This window comes from Netta rufina, assembly GCF_964035555.1.
Source record: "Netta rufina genome assembly, chromosome: 1".
NCBI classification, from domain to species: domain Eukaryota; kingdom Metazoa; phylum Chordata; class Aves; order Anseriformes; family Anatidae; genus Netta; species Netta rufina.
In genome coordinates, this window is record NC_140123.1 from 72432033 (window position 1) to 72452520 (window position 20488).

The 20488-nt window shown below is 40.1% G+C and overlaps 1 protein-coding gene across 1 annotated transcript; it reads left to right on the forward strand.

The window, feature by feature from the left end:
• Positions 1–2761: 2761 nt before the first annotated feature.
• GYG2 (glycogenin 2) lies at positions 2762–17798 on the forward strand (the record flags this gene model as incomplete). The annotated part of the gene is made up of 9 exons (XM_084288397.1): positions 2762–2948; positions 7239–7380; positions 9163–9337; positions 10593–10755; positions 11324–11450; positions 12417–12639; positions 13879–14019; positions 15727–15837; positions 17637–17798. 9 exons carry the CDS (start codon positions 2762–2764, stop codon positions 17796–17798), a joined length of 1431 nt encoding a protein of 476 aa, XP_084144523.1.
• Positions 17799–20488: the final 2690 nt, after the last annotated feature.

Consider the following 20488-nt stretch of genomic DNA (forward strand, 5'->3'; position numbering starts at 1 on the left):
TTTCTTTGTTTTGTTCGTTACTTTATAGAATATATGCTAGCTGGTACCTTTTATATCCAAGTTGATCTGTGACCTACTAAAGACTTTAGGGGAGAAAAAAGAAACAGCTTAAGAATCTTTTTTTTTTTTTTTTTTTTTTTTTTTTTCAGGATGAGTGTCCATAGAAGGATTTATAGGCATTATTAAGAACATAATGATTTCTGCTTTTGAAATATTATTGCAAGGGATTTAAATTTGTTCATTGTATTTCTAAACCAATTTCTTACTCAGTAGAAGTTGTTTTTGTTATTATTAGTGAAAAATCAGATTTTATCACAGAGAATTTGAGCAACTACCATGAACTTGAATTAGACAAAACCCTGACCAAATGTTCACCTTCTGAAGCTCTTTGGTCAAATGACAGCAACATGCTACCAATATACTGGTGTGCAGGCACACTTTTCAGTGGTAATTTTCCTCTTAACTAGCATAATTATTCCATCAATTTGGTATTTATGTAGGGAAGCTCTAATATATTTAAATCTCAAGGGAAAGGAAGGAGTACAAACTAGTTTTTGGACCATCAGAGTTCTAGCTTGTATTTTTGGCTCTGCCATTTTAGGTCTAGCATATGCTATAAAAAATATTGCTGGTACCCAAGCAAAACAGAAAAACATCTGTAAACACAGCTTAAATGAACAAGAAATCGCTTTTGTTGATTATAAAGTCCCCTAATTGAAATAAATCTGCCAATAAAGGCATCTACAATAGCAATCTTGCTATTTGTAAGAATGGAGCTGGGGGTTGGCCTCTTCTCACAGGTACCTAGCGATAGGACTAGAGAGAATGTCTTCAAGTAGCACCAAGGGAGGTTCAGGTTAGAAATGAGGAGACACTTCCTCTCAGAAAGAGCAGTCAGGCATTGGAACGGGTTGCCCAGGGAAGTGGTGGAGTCATCATCCCTGGGGGTGTTCGTGGTGATTGGTTGGACATGGTGATTAGGGACATGGTTTAGTGGGTGACATTGGTGGTGGGGGTTTGGTTGGACCAGATGATCCTGTAGGTCTTTTCCAACCTTTGTGATTCTATGATTCTAACGTTTAGGTAAGCTGTCTATGTAAGCAGATGATGAACACATTTCCTAAGATTTTTGTTTCTGTTGGAAAAATAAAGCTTCACTTCCTATGTATTTACGTCCTCTCTTCCTAGAACACCTCTGCCACTACTACTAGAGCAATGAAACCATCTCATTTAGGATACTTCCCATATGTGAGGGAACAAATGTTGCAACTTGGGCAGTCTCATAACTCATCAGTTATCAGATGCAAATTGCTGAAAATAAAGGTTTCAGGAGTGGTACATGTACTTTCCTCAGTGACACAGTCACAAATCGCCATCCTTGGCTAAGTAATCAGTGATGTCCATAGAAAGCTTTGATGTAAAAATGTCTCTGCTGAACCAAATCAACCTAAAATTACTTTGTAGAGATACTGGGTGACAGAATTAGACAGACAGTGTTCAGTTTGGAGCTACTGGCAGAAAAATGGGCTGTTTTGAATGTATGTTCATACGTAGATATGTGTATCTGACTGTGAGTAGCACCCTCTCTCTGAAGGCATGTAGCTGTAGACCGGGTGGCCAGTTAGCAGCACGTAGTTATCCACAGGGGCTACAATGGCTGCAGAGAAGCCGAGGGGAGCCAAGACCCTCACGGCACGGCCAACCCACGGCGATGCGGCGAATGCCATTTGGCTACCGCCGGCCACGCCGGAGTCGCTGCCGTGGTTCGTTCTCTAAGTGCTCGTTTCTGTAGCCCGCGACCTTAACCCCCACGGACGGCCCTGTTTTCCCTCACAAGGCTGCACAGGAGGGCAGAAGAGGGCCGGGCCGGGCACAACGGGGCGGGAGTACCGCGCCGAGCCGAGCCGCCGGGGGGCGCCGGGCAGGTGCGAGGGCCGGGACCGGGGCCGGGAGCGGGGCCGGGAGCGGCGCTTCGGGGCCACCCGGCGGGGCAGGGGGCGAGGGGGGAGCGGGACCGGGTCGGGACGTGCCAAGCCCCGCCGCTCACGCCGTTCGTCTGCGCAGGGAGCGCGGTCCAGCCGCCGCCTCCCCCCCCGGAGGCTCATTATCCGGGAGGCTAATCCCGGCCGGCCCCGCAGCCGCAGGATGTCCGGTGAGTACGGGCTCGGCCGGCCCGCCCGCCATTAGCGGCCCGGGGTGGGGATGGGGGGGAGAGGGGGGTCGCCATTTGGCGGGGGGCGAGCCGGGCGGGCTCCGTGCGGCGGCGGCAGGTGGAGCGGCCCCGCCGGCGGAGTCGCGACATGGCTGCGACATGGGGCTGCGGGGGGGGCTCGGCTCTGCCGGGGAGGGGTGGCGAAACCCTCTAGGTGCGAGGTGCGGCGTCCTCTGCCTTGTGCTGCCCGGCGCTGGGTTCCCGGAGGTTACACGGATCACTCAAGCAATGACTAGTATTTCATTTTTCAAAGCTAAACATGACTGTTTTACAGCCATTATTGTGCTTAATTGCATATTATAACATCGTTGCATTTGATTTTTCACAGAGATAGCTTACAGTCTATTGAGTAACGCAATTGCGGGTTCTCGAAGCGGAACCTAACTGTTCACCACCGAAAGATACTTAATAAAATGCGCTAAATGAGAAACAAGTCTCCTCTCTGTAGCCTTCCAAGATAAGCTGTAATCCTGCCTGGTAAAATTCAGTGTTGCTTTAACGATAAAGGATTTGGTTTGGGTCGGGCAGGGCTTTGTTCGACCCCAAGAAATGCTGCGCGCCGCCAAACAGCAACGTGTGATCTGCGTGGAGGCGCTGGCTGTGCCAGCACAGCGCCCATCGGTAACACGAGCATCTCCACTGCTGGACCCAGACCAAGGAAGCACGGGAATTCGTATCGCCAAGCCATCGCTTGATTGCTATGGCAGGAACCCTCTCTTTGCTGAAAATGTGCATAGTAATTTCTGTGGGTGGTCTGGCAAAGCCTTTCACACCGTTACTCATTCTACCTACTTGTGGCGAGATACGTCTCCCTGGTGCTGAGGCTCCAGTTGTCAGCTGGAGCCGAGCTTTCTGTGCCAGATGCTTCTGAAAATGGTTGTGGTAGGTCAGCGAAGCCAGGAGGCTGTGACTTTATCTCTGCAGTAAGCCTGACCCGCCTTTGGTCAAACATGCCTCTGGGGGAAGGTGCACAGGGACCTGCGTGTGGGAGGGGGGTAACAACACTACTATCACAGGAGATGAGGTGGGCAGGGTTGGCCATGGCCTTGTTGCTGCAGGTTTCAGAGCGGGCACAGACCTGGGCTGTAACGTGCTGACCCCACAGGGATCACATTTTTAGTGAAGGGATGAGAAAGGAACAGCAGATGGTAATGGGGAGGGATGTAAGAAAACAGCCAACGTTGGTTAGCACGCAAGACCGTACATACGGGGGACATAGCCAGCCTGTTGGAGATTTTTAGCTCTTCTATGTACTCTTATGCGTGACAGCAACGTATTATTTAGAGTGTGCCTGCAGGAGAGTTGTAGCCTACAAGTCTCTGTCTCCCATGGCAGCTTTGGAGTGGGCAACTTGACAAATCTGTTACTCCAGGAGCCGCTGCTAGAGCACATTTATCCTTTCTCTGTCTGTCAGAAGACAAAAATATGTTTACAAAGCTATGTCTGTTGGGTTATGAAAGAAACTACTTAAACTTGTCTTAAAGCTGGCAGGTATGTGTTTCATTCAGTGCTTATTTTATGAGTAACTTCTGACTCTCACTGGAGTTTGTTCATTCTCTGTCTCCCCTTTTTCTGTGATCATCAAAGTGAGAACCGCTCAGTCTGCTTGCTGGTGCAGATTCCAAGGCTTTTCTGCAGCCCTAGAACTGGTTTTCAGGCCTGTTTAAGGATATTGCCCCTGGCAGTCTTGTCTGAGGCACTGCTGTGAGTAAGTAGCATAAGAAGCTGGTGATCTTGACTAAAAAATCTGGAACATGTTGCGCATAAAATCACTCTGCCTATTGTAGTGATTCACATTAATTTTGCTATCTTTTCTGTGCTGCCATCTGCAGCTTGGGAGTGGTCTCTAAAATAACTCACCACAGTTATTTCCTTGGAAGTCTCTGGTTTCTGCTGAGAAACTTTTGCCAGTGCTGGCAATGGTGATTTCTGAACTTGCAACTTCATGTGCTGTGTGGTTGTCTAGATAAGATAAATCAGCAGTCATAAATTCATACAACATAGTTTTAATGTGATTCTAATCATACTCTTACTTTTCTTATAATTCACTGAGAGTCAATGATATCAGCCATAGGGTTTCACAGCTTGAAAACAATTTGCTTGAAAACTCAATACTCTTCACACTAGGTGTTTTCTGTGACAAATCCTATTGTCATTCAGCTCAAAGAACTGAAAATTATGCATAAAGCTGCCCTTGACACTTCTAAAAAGAGAAAAAAAAAATCTAGTTGCAATGAATTTTAAGTACCAACACCCTTGGCTTTCAAACTTAAAGATCAAATATTGCTGCTCTTGCAGCTTGCAATCAGTGGGTGAAGCCCTGTGTAGATTAAATTAAAAGCAACATTATTCTTTCTTTAATTTAAATGGGAATTTTTGGCAGAGTTTATTTTCGTAGATCTTTATGCAAATCTTATCTGTAGTTTTGAGTTTTAAAAATAGAGTAATTATAGGGACAGATTTTCAAGGAATGGTCTAAACAGGGAAATTAAAGTAATGCTTTTTTTTTTTTTTTTTTCCCTTGAAAACATGGATTAAATGAAAGAACAAGTAATGATAAAGTCTTTTGATTTTAGCCCCCACCCGTGGATCTTTAACAGAGTAACTGATAGCTCTGCATCATTTTAGAATAGCTAGCATATGTTTCTGTTTGCATCAGTAACAGTTTAATGTTGTATGGTTTCAGCCAGTAGTTTGATTATCAATTTAATTACCTCTGTAATGGTTCACTATATTAAGAAGGCCATAAAATGTATCCCACAGCTGATTTGCAGGAGACAAAATTGGTTTCTTTACTTTGCTAAGCATTAGCCAAAGTTTCTTAGAAGCTGTATTCGTTCAGCTGTTTGCCTACTTCTCGTTCTGACCACAGCTTTCGTCTGAGAGGTGCTGGCATGAAAGTATGTGTAAGATGTGGTAATTTGCCACACCAGCTTGCCGAACTCTTTGATGAGCAGCTTGTTTAGTTTTAGGTGCATTATATATGTAAATATTTGGTTTCTGTAGCTAAAAGAATTTGCAGAAGCAGTAAGGAGATTATGTGCTCGGTTTTATGGTTGTTATTTAAAATAGCGGTTTTAAGATTTAAACACCTACTCTTTTCACAGTTTGCTTTTTGTACTAGCCTACCCCCCACATTCTTCTCACTAGTTGTTTTATTACTTTTTTTGGCTGGAGATGCTTGTTGCCTAACACAAAAGTGCCTAAGTGCCTTTCTTTGCTGAGTCTTTTGAGTCTTTGTGTCTTTGGAGAATAATTTTATTGCTGAAGTGGCCTTCAGCTTTTTTTTTTTTTTTTTTTTTGGTGTGTGTTGGTCATTATTATTTTTTTTGGGTGTGTGCTTGTATTTGTGTAACCTTTTGGAAAGCTGCAGCAGGGGCAGCTTACAACTGTCCTTCCAAACCTCTCCACGTAAGCCCCAGTTACTCGTTGTTTTTTGTGACACCCGTAACTTGCTTGAGCTGTTGTGATAACAGGAGGCTCAGGTGTTTCCACAGAGAAAGCTCCTTTTTACTTGGTTTGCTTCTGGGAATTGTGATTAACAAGGCTGTTGGAATTTGCTTAGCTGAGGGATCTGCAAGCTGGTTTACGTTTGGGTGGATGACTGAGTGTTTTGGCTAAGTTTGCCACTGCCGTAATTGTTGAGTGTTGTGGGGGCCTGTGGTGGTGTAGGAAGAGCGCGGTGTCTGTGCCTGCTGAGAGTTTGGTCCTGGCTGGTGATGGGGGGACAGACCAGCACACAGAGGGTCTGTGTTTCCCTCTGGGTTTGTATGACAGGGAAATGGAAGTGCTCAGCGTCTGAGGGCTCCGGCTGTGCTTCATGACACACCTCGATGCTAGGGCAGAGGCTTCAACCTGTGCGTTTCGGCAGCCTCTTGAGGGCAATTGTTGGGTGCTCTGCGCTGGTTCTGCCAGATTCCTTCTGAGTGTCTCTCATGGATCCTGGAAACCGTGTGGCATGGTGTTTTGTTTTGTTTTTTAATAGTTTATCACAATTGCTTGTCCCTAAAAATGATGGTGGTTTTATACGAGTAATTCAGGACAAATTCTTACTGAAGCTCTGTAGCTCAGTGGAATTCCCCTTGTCCTGTGTGACCCAGTTACCTTGTTCTGGTTAATGTTGCAGCCTAGAAAGCTGAGGTATTCCTTCATCTTTGAGGGATGCCCATCACATCACTGAATTTTTGGTTCTGGCTTGCCCCATAACCCCGATAATGTCTCTGTTGGAGGGCAGAGCTGAAGAAGCAGCAGCTGGTGTTGCAGGCCCAGTACCTTTACAAAACGTGCTCTAGTACCTTTACAAAACTGTGCAGGAGTGTAGCTTGCTTTCTTTTTTATTGTAACTTTTTTTTTATTCCATATGCCTTTTGACTCTGAGGAACACAACTAATTTTCTCAGAGTTGCTTAAGGTAAGGGAGCCTTAACTTTGGCGGGGCTGCCAACCTCAGCAGCAGTTCCTTTGCATATGTCAGTAGGTACCAGTTACTCAGCCAGCACCAGTTACACCAGTACAGAGGGAATAAAGTGAAGAATAATGCCTGGTAGGTTGATTTAGTGAGGTAATGGAAAGAAAGGTATTTCTGGTTTGTATTTAACTTTTTTTTTTCCTTAGCTTTGGCACTATATAAACAGGAAAACTTTCTTTATCAGTTGTATTGTTAGATACAATGTTATGTTAGATAAATGTACAATCTAAATATTTATAGATCAGCTTGTTTGATTTGTCATTAGGTTTAGGCAACGTGACCCAGAGAATTATTTGTTTAAGACTAGTCTGAAAACTTCCTACCTAGTATTATGTAAATCGGGAAAAAAAAATCAGAAACATATATTCTGCAATGATGTTTATTGGATTTTCTATTCAGTTTTGTCCTCTGGGGGAATTTGGGCAAGAAAAGAGCTTATCACAGGAGCTGCAGGTTGTTATAAGCTATAGCCTGTTGGTTAGCTGGAGGAGGGAGATTGTAGAGCCAAAAGAGCTTATGTTAAAGCTGTAAAATGACTCTTCTGAATATTTGCTTGCAGTAACGGATCAAGCCTTTGTGACCCTCGCTACTGATGATGTTTATTGTCAAGGAGCTCTGGTTCTTGGACAGTCACTGAGGAACCATACGACATCTAGAAAATTGGCAGTGCTAATTACACCAGGTGTTTCCAGTGGGATGAGGTAAGAATTCATGTTGTTTTGGAGAGTGATAATATGGAAAAAATAAGAAGTAATGTGAAGGATTTTAATAGGCTTCCTGAGGGTTTCATGGCATTGTCTGTAGAATTTCCCACTTGGCCAGTGATTTCTGAGGGGAGTCCCAAATAATATCCATGATATGACTGTAAGCCTGATAAGAATTCACTTGCAGAAACAGAGCTTGTGGCTGGAAGTTGATTCTCAAGCTCATAATTGGGAACGTTAGCCAAAAGTTTGGGAAGTAGGCTTTTAGTGTCTTGCTTTTGAGCCAAAATAAAGGTGGTATTGGTTTTGTTTTTTGCTTCCTCCAAGTGTTTTTTGTTTTAGGGAGAGCAAGATACCTACCACCTCTGACATCAGAACTCTCCAAAGACATCAGTGGCTCAAATTCAGATGACTGATCTTAAACTATTAGCGCCCTGCTAACATGATGGGGAATACATTTCTTTCTGCCCTTTTTTAAATCACTTCCCAGTTTGGGATGTGATTCTACAGGCACGACAGAACTGTGTGTACAGAAATCTCATTAGATCTGTTGAACTCTAGCCTTGATTTTTTGGAGGACTGTGTTAGTTGTTAAAAGGAACATGACATGCCACAACTACTCAAGCTCTTAATCCTGCTGTGGCTTAGGAAGTGTGCAAGCTCCCAATTTCTGTATGCCATTTGAAAGTATTAGCAATGCAGCTGGCTCAAGAAACATAACTTCCCTTTTTTTGCTCCTTTAGATATCCATAAATCTGTTTTTCCAGGATTTCTCTCACAGATAGGATCTGTGATAACAATGAAACCTTCCTGAATGACTTTTAAATACATTTGACAACTGGGTGGATGCTAAGTCTCAATTTTTTCATTTCTTCCTGCTCCCTCAATCTTCACTGGGACAAGACCCCCTACCTCCGCCTCCTCCCCCCCTTTTAAACCAAGGATAACATTTTTAAAAGTTTGTCACTGAACTATGTTTCTAGAAATCCGTATCTGCTCTTTATTCTTTCATAGTTAACTTCTGTCACTTGAAGATCAGGTGAGCAAAATCTAATGATTCTGAAATCTCGATAATCAGCACAGGCTTTTCTCTTTCTGTGTTTATATGACATCCAGGGCTTCGTAGTTAATAGTGTAATGTAAATAAATGAGCTGCTTAAAATACTTTTTTTTTTGTGCCTTGAAGGAAAATTAGCTACTTTGATATCACCTATTAAATTCATGTGAAAGAGATGCACAGAGAAAAGATGTTTTCCTGAAAGTCTCATTTGAGATGACTTACAGTAGTGAGCAAGCATATAACTTCTGTTTTAGAAGGTGCAATTTTGGAGCTGCTTTTGCTCAGGCATGATAGGTGCTACCAACTGCACTGACAGTGCCTGCCACACATAACACAGTACGGTGCTGTTCCTTGGAGACGGTTGTGCAGGAGTGAAAGTTACTTTAATTTCTGTCAGTGTTTCTATAGGAGACTGAGTAACTAAAGTAAGGATTGTTTTCTCCTCCATGCAGCACCTGTCATTTCTGAGATGTGCTGGCATCCCAAAGTGGATGTGCTGCTCCCTTAGTGGAAGAAGCGCTGGTTTATGGCCTCGTATCTGTCACTTCAGCAGACTGTTTACAAGGACTTTGAACTTTCAGTGTCGTTTTCTAACCAATCAATCTAACCTTTGTTACTGTCATAGTAAATGTGCTGTGTGTCACTATTTTCATGCCAGAAGTGGAGTCTGATGAACCTCCATAAATTTCCTTCTTTCCCTCCACTGCTTGCTCTGGTAGGTCTGTCCTGCGCAGCGTGTTCGATGAAGTCATCGAGGTGGATGCACTCGACAGTGCTGACTCGGTCCGGTTGGCTCTGTTGCAGAGGCCAGAACTGGGTGTAACCTTCACTAAGCTTCACTGCTGGACTCTTACTCATTATAGCAAATGTGTCTTCATGGATGCAGACACTTTGGTGAGTAGAGTAGGAGCTGTGGCAATGTTTTTGTCTGTCTTAAACAGCTGCTCTGGGTGTGGGATGCTTCCTCGTCTCGCAACCTAGTGGCCTACAAAGTGACCAGATTTGCTGGGGGACACACGGTCACAGAAGCTCCAGCTGGATGTTTGGCAGTGCTCACAGTTCTGCTCACTGCAGAGAAGTGGATCCTGTTTCTGAGAGTAGCCTCAGGACTGTCCTCAAAAGATATAAACACACACTATGCAAATTGGCTTCTGACAGATGTTTAGAAGAGATCTCTTTCATGCACTTCTGTTTGGACTTATTCTGGTCAGGGAGGCAGGCTCGTTATAAAATGGAGGGGGGGGAAAAAAGCCAGAAACATTCATATTTTTTTCAGATGGAGATTAAAAAAGAAAAGACTAATTTTGGCAACAGTCATGCCTTTCTCTGCACTTAAGTACTTCATTTTGAGAGAGTGGAATGCATTTTGATTTAATAAGATTATAGTTGCATTAGAAACCAAATTAAATTATTATTCTCAGGGAGTGAGGGGAAAAGCGTATGATTTCCTGTTTAATGTTAAAGGAAGAAGGCAAGTATTTGGCTGTGTTTTTTAATTGAATTAAAAAAAAAAATAGTAATCGTTCTATTTTTCACAGTGGCTCCCTTGATGACTGTTATGGGTGGGGTGCAGGCATTCAGCGACTGCACAGCCGTCTTTCCACCAACTTTAACGCTGACCTGGGCCTTAACCCGATCGATTTTTCCCACTTCACTGTGAAGCTTTGAAACCAAACCAAAGCAAGACTGAGCTTAACATATATTAGAAAACCAGTAAAAAGAGGCGTTTTTTCTGCTACCCCTTTAGTCATCCTGTTGCTAAGTCAAATTGTTTGGATTCTCAGCTTTGTTGCAGTTACTGGGAACAATGGATTCTGAGAAAGTGAGCTAAGAAATAAGGAGACTACGTGTTTTCATGGTATGTTGTAATGTTTAAAGGGACCTTTTGGAGGGTCTCTGAGGCTTATGAAGTAATTTCATAGGGTTTGCACTTTTATCAGAGAAGTCATGGGGAACCACAGTTAATGTTACCTTAGTATATTAAAAAAATAAGTGCTAGCCACAAACATGTTTGGCATTGTATCTCCTGTTATGCTATGCAATCTACATCCTTGGTAGAACTAAACTGAATTTGTTAGTACTGATTTAGCTACTCATGTTCCAGAAAAACATCTTCGGTAACAACTACTTTTCTACTACTGTCTCCAAGGTGCTTTGCAATGTTGATGAATTGTTTGATCGAGAAGAGTTTTCAGCAGCTCCGGATTCTGGCTGGCCTGACTGCTTTAATAGTGGTGTATTTGTGTTCCGACCATCTTTAAAAACTTACAACCTGCTGCTCCAGTTTGCTGCTGAACATGGCAGCTTTGACGGTAAGGCATAACAGAGGGGCAAGGAGTAAGAGTTGAAGTGCAAGAAATTAGATTCATTCTCAATAAGGCATTTTTTCTGTAGCTTCCATGCTATCTGGCAGAATGGAGAAAGGCAGGAGTTCTCTAGGCTTTAAGTAATTATGTTTCCACAAAAATTTATGGTGTGGATCTTTGCCTCTTACACAGTATTTAGGACATGTTGACTTACTGCAGGCTGTGATTCCCAGAAAATTGTAATGAAGGGATATTGTGTCTGAGTCTCGCTCAGTAAGTTTTAATTTTGCTGTCTGGTTTAGGAGAGAGAAATATAGCTGATCTTCTGCTCTGAGGGAGACCAAAACCCCTTCCTACTCCTCTCTTCATATGTTCCAATAAGACTCCACTTACATTGAAATTGCATCAGAGTGGACCAGGTATTACTCACTTGCACCTGCTCATGTGGCCATTTTCTCAAGTCTAACCTGCAGTCCCGTGAAAACACCAGTCTCACATCCATCCCTGGACAAGAAATTTTGATGTAAATTTGCATGTTATACATTATGCTAATACTGTTTTATGTATGCTTTAGGGGGTGATCAAGGCTTGTTGAATAGCTTCTTCAGCAACTGGGCAACAGCAGATATTGGTAAACACTTACCTTTCATCTACAACTTAAGCAGCAGTGCTGTGTACACCTATGTTCCTGCTTTCAATCAGTAAGTAGTGACGCTTTTGGCTGATTATAAATCACTGTAGCTTGCTAGCAACAAATCATTTATTACAAGAAAGTGAGAGAATAATACTGGCATATTCTGTTAATTTAAATTACAGCAGTAAGAAATGACATATTTTGTAAAAATTGCATAATAGAAGCTTAAGAGCAATACAAAAGTTTCTTGTATCTATCTATGGGACAGATAGAGTCCCAGAGTTGGCTGCTTTGTCTCAAAAGTTGCTTCAGAAAAGCTTTTCCCAAATTTGGAAATAATTGAATTACTTCAACATTAGCTTCTGACAGCTTTATTTTAAATTTCTTCCCCTTTTTTCCAGTCAGTTCTATAGGAAATAGTTGGGATTTTTCTTTCTCTCTCTCTATTTTTTTTTTCTTAAAACAAAACAAACAAACAAAAAACCGACATAGGCTCTTCCTTGAAACTGAATTTGTGCTGGTAATTATATTACCTCAGACAGTTCAGTTAGAGAATATTTTCTGGCAAGAGGCAAGTTGCTTTTAAGATTTAGGGTGTCATGAATTACTGTTACAGTTGCATGAAGCATTCTTTTTGGGGAGTGAACTTAGGATGATGTTTTTATTAGTTATTTTCAAAATGAGATCAGTGTTAACCAATTCTGTTGATTTGGTGTTTGAAGTGGTATTTATTTGTGAACAGGGCATGGAGGAGGACTGGAAATGGGACTGCATGTGCACTTTCCTTCATGAATTTTTCTACTGGAATTAGCAGAGGGAAGCAAATGGCAGTGTAGCCTTTTGTTTACTGTATGCTATGTGAAATGCCTTAATCTAAAAAGATAAAAATGTTAATATATATACTCATACTGAATGTGTTGCTGTTAGAAAATGTCAAAATTACTTCACCAGTGAGAGTAAGCATGTTTCTTTAGCAATGTATATATGCTAAAATTATCTTTGATGTATAGACCTGTATGTTTAATTTCTACAGTTTTGGCAGAGATGCCAAAGTTGTTCACTTCTTGGGAGCAACAAAGCCCTGGAACTACAAATACAACCTTCAAACAAAGAGAGTTATGCACGATGGCACCACCTCTGGGTCTTTTCATCAGCTGTCATTTCTTGCCCTCTGGTGGAATATATACAGTGCCAGTATCCTGCCTTTGTTAGAAAAGCTTCAAAAGACGGAACAATCAGAATCTGAGGAACGCAAGGTAACTATCAAGGAGTTAGTGGGAATGTACTGAGTCACAGAAAAATTCTGAATACCGCCTTCTCCAGAGGAAAGAATTACGTGGGAGAATATCTGCTGATTGGCAATAGCAGTGACTGCTTCTACCGGCATCTAAACTAATAGTTTAGGAAGGACTTGGGGTACCGTGGCTTTACAAAGATTTCTCCCATTCCCCTTCTTAACTGAGGAGGAGTTTGTATGGCAACGTATGTAAATGCGTTCTGCAAATTAAACACAAAATATGGGACGAATTAGGCAGAGAAGGTGATCATCTGGCTATGAAACAGACTCCTGACTTCTTGAAGCTAAGCTGATTTAGACCATCACACTAGGCTTTGAGCTGTAGTAAAATCTACCTTTTCAGCCCTGCATTTTAATTTGTTTTATGAGAGCTTTAAGAAATCAGATTTGCATACTCAGAGTTAATAACATTTGGGATGTTACATAAGTTAGTTGTACATCATCAAGCATTTACTGAACTCCTTACTCGTTTTTTCATCAGAGGAAGTACAGCAACGTATAGTTTTCATGAATAGAATAAAAATCTGTTGATAAACAGATGCTTTCTTGGAGACCTACATTATAAACTAATGAGTAGAAACTGCTCTAGGGAACCCAATTTGGCAGGGGGGTTGGACCCGATGATCTCTTGAGGTCCCTTCCAACCCCTACAATCCTGTGATTCTGTGAGTAGAAGGAAGATACAATTTTTAATTTCATATCCAGATGTGACAATTTAAGTCACTTTTATGCATATATAAATATTTTCTTTTATGCTTTATAAATATTAAACTGTTAACCATCATTACATGAACTGCATAGTGCCGTGTAATCAGTTGGACAATTATCATCAAAGCTCCAGAGAGGAATTTGGTTTATAAACGTCATGACAAATTGGAAAGCAGAGGAAGGAATGGGAAGGTTTTGATCTCATACTTCAATGCATTTTAATTTAAAAAAAATAAAAATAGGCAGTGAAGAAATAGTTCAACTACAGTAACATTAAGATAAAAGGACGTGTTAGGTTTCCCTCCTGATGATGGCAGCATACTCTTTAGTTCATAAATCTAAATTGCAATATGCTCTGATACTGGGACCGCAAATTGTTTGACTTTATTAATTTCAATGCTGAAAACGTTAGAAGTGAAGCTGTTGGAAATAAGATACTGATTTCCTGCAAAATTTTATTTCAGTGACAGGATGTTCTTGTTTTTGTTAGCATACTTTCAATGGAGTTGAAATTACACTGAAAAAGGTTGAGCCTTCTGAGGCCAATTCGCTGCAAATGCCTGTACCTCCAGAGCAGACGTATGAAATGCATCCCACGACTTGTCCACCTGAGGAACTCAGTTTTGAAGTTGTAAGTGTGCTGTACATTCTCATATACAGTAACAAAGTAAAATGGTATGCTAAAATAAGTTTTTGATTTAGGTTTCTGATCTGGGAGATTATAGCTTCTTCACTTTAGCTGTCACCATTGATTTTTTTTGCTTTCTTAAGAAATAGTCTCAAGAATATTTTTCTTTAATCTTTAGTCATGTGTGCGTGACATACCTGGAGGCTGAAAGAGTTTGCATGGAATTTTACAAAGAGATTACATACTGAAAGTTGTTAGATTCCTTTTATTACATTTTATTAAGGACCTATGTTACTAAATTAATCTACTGATTATTAATGTTCCTGTAAATAAATATTCTTAAAGCTAAAATCCTTTTATCCCTTTTGTGTAGATTTTTTTTTTTTTTTATCCCTGAAGTGCTGATTCAGAAAACTGTTCCTCAGATTTCAATGATTCAGGCAACAAGGAGTATTGTGCAAAGAATTCAGTGGTGATCACTGCAGAGGCCCTGGTACTTCTGTCACTCTTCGTGTATTTGGGTATTTCTGTTGCACTGACTCTCCTTATTTCGTGCAGAAATGTAACTGGAGGTAATAGAGTAACGTTTCTGCAGGTGTAAGTCACCGTGTGTGTATGATAAGCCATGCTATAGCACGGTACAATTGGGGGAAAATAAAATCGATGTTGTAATGTCTACTCTTGTGGACTATTTTCTGTTAAGGAAAAGACAGTTTTTATTATGTTCAGCACTTCAGACTATAGTTGCTCCATAAAATAAAGCTGTAGTCTTCCCTCCTTTCTTTTCCACTCTTTTCCAGTGTGGAAGTGCTGAAGGAAAACTGCAAATATTCCAGTCTTACAACTTAAGAATGATTCTTTTAGCAAGAATGTTTTACCTTGTGTCTGATGTATCTGACCATTGGAAATGCTGAAATTAAATAGGGAATACATTTTCCAGATGCTCTTTTGGGGTGAAAAAATAACAATGTTTACTTAAATTCAAATGTGAATTACACTATTTTATTTTTTTTAATTACAATAGAGTAAGATTGGTTTATGGGAAGACTGTATTAATTTGAAGTGAACAATCTGATTCTCTTCTTAGTTAGGAACACCATCATTCCATTTTATGTTGCTTAGCTTCAGTAGTCTTGTGACTCTTTTGCTTTTGGCAAAAGAGACCCCAGAGTGGGGGCTGTCTCCTCATTTATGTTTCAATGAGTGGCAAAGGCAAATATTTGGGGAAATATTTTTGGGGCAGCCTGTTTTATTTCTGTTTTGGAATACATTGTTCTGTTCTCATTCTGTGCATATAAAAAGCTTGAGTTACAGAGCAAGCTGGAATCCTAAAATGAGATTTGTTTCACATTTAAGTTTGGCCTTATGAATGTGGACATCTACTGTGAGCTAGTTTTCCAGGCTCTTTCGGTAGTCTCTGAAAAGTGTCAGCCACTCTTGAAACAATCTTAGGATGAGATGAGCTGCCCTCTGGAGGTACTTATCCTGGATTGATTATAGTAGGAGCTTAGATTTGGTGCCATTTTGATAGCTAAAGCTGGGTGAGATTAATTTTGTCCTTGTTGATAATATTTCATGATGTTTCCTCCCATCCATTGCTTTTCTCTATCCCAAGACTGAAATCCGCTTGTATTGTATGCATTCTCATGATAAGGAGACTGTGGGGAAAAAACTTGTTCTCCTAATAAAACCTCAGTGGTTGTATTTTAGCAACCTGTATGTGAAGTTGAACAATGCGGTTCTAACGTCCATCCCTCTGAGCCTGACAGACCTTCAGAACAACTTACTTCTCATCCTGCATTTCAGGAAACCTCAGAACTGGTACACGTAGCTTTCTGCATTGCAGTTTGGTTGATAATTGCATGCATGTCTTTGCTGCCAGCATCATTTTGGAAAATATCTACTAACAATGTGTACAATGTGTAAAAATATTTCATCTATGTAATTAATTTCTTAACCTCTTCCAATACTGGTGTATGATCCCATTTTAGCAGTTATACTTGTAATTTTTAAGTGTATATTTTTCAGTGCCAGCTTGTAACTGTCCAATAACATAATCATCAATGTTTTTTGTCACGTTTTGTTTGTTCTTTTCACCTGCTGAAGTGATGTTTCCAAGCAAGTGGAAGGCGATGTACTGCAAGTCAGGCACAGAGCCTGAGCTACAAGGCTGTGCGATCTTGCACTGCGTTTATCTGTGGGCAGTGTGACAGCAGTACCAAATTTGGCAATAGTGGAGTGACAGGGTGTCAAGGAGTTAGATCTTGTGAGGTGCACAGCACAGACATTTTCCTACAGAGGAAAATGGGTAGATTGTCACTAAGGTGACATTTTTTAAGACTAAGAAACAACTTGGTAAGAGAAATTGTAGCTTCTGTGCAGCAAGGGTGTTTGGGCCCTAGCTAATTATGAAAACATGTTGATTCCTGTTCAGCTGTTAACTTATCCAAGCTGTTGGTAATTCTTGCTAAAGGTTTTAAAAATAATAATAATAATTAAAAAACAAAACAAAACACAAAGGAATCTCCTTGCATTACTGTAGATATGTATATACATAACCTAAGAATTAAATAGCATGAATTAAATATGCATATTTGCATGTATATGGAGCAAGCATGCACTTCAGAGTGTTTATTGATCTTTAAAGTCACGTACAGGTTTGGTCCCAGGCAAGGATACGTAGGAAGAGTGCAGTTAACTTGAGTATATAGTTTCATGTTGGCTGTGTCAAATACCTTACCGGGTCTGTGGGTGCAAGTCTTGTGTAAGTCCTGTGCCCCAAACTGGCAGATATAATGGCAATTCCAGGGCACTTAGTCAGTTTAAGCCTAATATCTCACTAATTCCAGTTAATCAGTCCTATTCTAAAGCATGTTTGTAACTGAATAGGTGAGGGCTTCACTGGAAGCCTGTTCTGGTTAGTTTTAACTTTGTTTATAACATGAGATGAGTTGTTTGCCCCTGAGCCTCTTGGAATAGTACTGAAAGCAGATTTTCAATACCTGTCTTTATTAGCCTTTGTTGTATTTCTTCTTTATTACTGGTTATAATTGTTGGGATGTTCTACTTTTACTAACATTGGTCAGTCACATACATGTTTTTTCTTTTATTTGGTTGAAATTATCACTAATAATATATCTTTTCTGCACCTGTGAAAACTTGATCTTGAACCATGATTCAGAATTTTGTAATGTCATTCCAACTTAGTCTCACATAAATATCAGTCTCCTGAATTAATTTAACACGTGGTTCATGTCTGATAAATAACACTAATCTCACTGAAGATGCAATAAAATTCTTGGCCAAAATGTTCCAAAAGGAACTTAGGCCCGTATGAGAGCCCCGTGATGAAATCTCATTGTATTGTTGCTGAGTGTGCCAAGCTTTGAGTTAAGAGAAGCAAAATAACTGCTTGGTGTGTTCACAGATGCTAAGACAACGAGATCACGTTATCAAACCAAGCATGAGTGTTTAAATACTGTTTGTTTTTTGTTTGTTTGCTTGCATGTTTTAACTGCAACTGTGTAAAGCAGGAATTTGACTTTCAAGTATTAACTTCACAGCACTGAAATAAGAACAATCAAATAACTGTTTTCCTACTGTTGTGCTTCTTCCTGCAGAATGAGGTTACACATTCTGTTTCAGAGCTCTCAATTCACCTCAAACCAGAAGAACCAAATCCTGAAGATGAACGGAGAAAATGGGAGGAAGGGCGTATGGACTATATGGGAAAAGATGCTTTTGAACATATAAAAAAGAAACTGGACACATTTTTACTTTAAGATGAAGTGAACTGTAATGACCGTCATGATCTTTTTCTTCTATAAAAGCAACCTTGAGCATTTGGATATCTTCGTAGTTTATTTGACACCAAAGTTGAGGGAAGATTAACAGATAGAGACTCCTGTTTGTTTTGTGTTTTTTTAACAGTTACGTGTGCCTTATCTTTATTGTTCTCCAATAGTGCCTTCTGAGGTGTAATGAATGATACCTTCTGAGTCTGAAACTGTTCCCCATTTAGTATGGTGCAGGAACAGTCATGAGTAAAATATGTTGGAAGTTGAGATTATTTCAGAGTACTTTTATCTCTTAGAAGAGGCTTCAAAAACTTTTAAAATGAAGACCTTTCTCTTGAAAGCAAATTAACAAGTCCCAGGGCAACCATGGTGTAGATTTCAATATGGGAGAAAAGTGAGATGAAATCGTGGCCTCGTACGAGTCTATAACTAAACTTTTTCATTTAAGTATAATTAGGTTTAGAGTACATTCAGACTTTGTCAGAGATCTCTAGTGGATATTCTGCCTGTTTTATATGGAAACTGCTCAGGTACCAGTGTGATGAAGAGTAGTCTTAAGGTAAGGATAATGTATGTTAACCTTTTATGTTCTTGCTATAGGATACTGGTTTTTGTTTCTTTTAATATACGTTAGCTTTACGTGTGTGTTCAGAGTTGCATAGTTAGAGGAAGAAAAGCTGACTGACACTATGGTATAAACCTTCTGGTGCTTCATATTACTTTGTTTACAGTACTCCAGACTGCAGCTGACAGAGGCATTCTTCTCATTTAGCATAGTTGCTCCAGTTTGAATGAAATTGAAAACACAATTAGTACTTGTTGTAGTCAATAGGCCTTTTAAGGATCTTTCAAACAATAGCTCTATGTTGGAACTAATAAATCTGAGTGGAGTTCCAGAAAAATGTATTGATGAGACTCCTTTATGTTAAGTAAGGGGATTGCTTTGTGAATTTGGGTATTTAAATGTGACTAATCATGGCAAGTTTGTTTTAACAAACAAGAAAAAAAGAAACACTTTGAAAGAAAGAAGCTTGTCAGGCATGCTAATATGATAACATATTCAGCAGCATTATAAATAACTGTGTCAAATCTTAGAATGAGAATTCTGCTGTGCTGATGTGGGACCTGAGACATGTTTCAGTCTTAATCTGTCACCAATTTTGGTACAGATAAACCTAATGAAATAATTCAGGGGTTTTGTTTAAAAGACAGTGGAACAAAGTTACACAGCAGAGGGATTACCATAGATGCTAGTGAAGGAAAAAGAGGGGTAAAAGGGAAGGAAATGGTGTTTTCTTTTTCTTCTGCCAAAAAGGATGGGAAGAGGGGGGATAACTTGCATAAATTAGGAAAGGAATGAAAGAGTAAAAAGATTCATTAAAGGAAGAAAAGTGATTTTTGAGTATTTTAGAATTACACTATTGCAAACATTAGGTAATAGTTACTTCTACTTTTGTGGGCTATTTCCAGTTTTATCTAGTTCTTTTTCTCATTTATTCTCAGTATTCAGAATATGGGAATTGTGGGTCTCTGTCTTTGGTGGGTCTGTTGAAGTCAAACTTCTAGTCCAAGTTAGGTGTTTAAGGTCTCTGAAGTTGAAGAGAGAAATGTCCAGAAGATAAGTCTCTCCACTGATCATAAAGGGACCCTTGACAACTTGCCTTCCCATGGCAGGTAACCTTCACACGTTAACGCAGGCAGGCCATTTCTGCATCTTGTTTTGTATGGCCCAGCACAGCACTATCTGGAGATTATGTAGTGTACTGAATGTATTCACGTGGCGTTTGATATACTGATCTCTTTCTTAGTCACAAGTTACTTGTGCACTTCTGAAAAAGTACTCCATTTTATAATTATTTTACAGTTATTGCTAATAAAATGTAAAACAGTTTTTGAAAACTCTATATAACAGTAGTCAGCAACGCAAACTCGTGCTTCATGCAGCTGTACTACGTTAACTACTAGATCTCAGTGGGAGCATTAATTAGATTATGGGAAAAATTACTGATGTGAAATCAGTAATCGAACAGTTTCAAAATAGGCATATCAATGTAGTAAAAGGAGCTGTTATGGAATACATCTGAAAGTGTTAAGATGTAAAATGGTATTGTGTGTGGATTATACAGTGTTTTGCAAAGAAATGTAGCAGACTAATGTCATGGAAATAAAGCAGAAATGGAGAGTACCTGTGAAGTCATGTGCTCATCAGATGATGCATGGTTAAAGATTGTTTATGTTGTGCCAGGGGGTGCTGTTTGTGACTGACTGCTTACTTTGTTTTCCTTTCATCTTATTAAATTGCTTTTGAGACATTAGTGCTGCCAGCTGAGCAGAATTAAAAGGTGTGAGTTACAATTATTTCTATAGGCATACATAATTATAAGCTTAGAATCTCTCTTGAATTAGCACAACAGTAGTTGGGTTATTGTGTTTCACAGAAAAAAATATAGCTGCTGTTAAAAACCTTGCCCAAGTTTTTGTGCATTAAGTCTTCACACACAAAACGTTGAAACAGTTACAAGTGTTGTGGTATCTTGGTGGGTTCTAGCTCCCTACTGCTGTCACCAGAGTGTGAGAAGGGACAGTCTTTTCAGTTTATCCAGAATTTGCATGTGCTGTATTTTGGGCAGTATCCTTCGATCTTTGTGGACATCACTGTGAAATTGTGGGGCCAC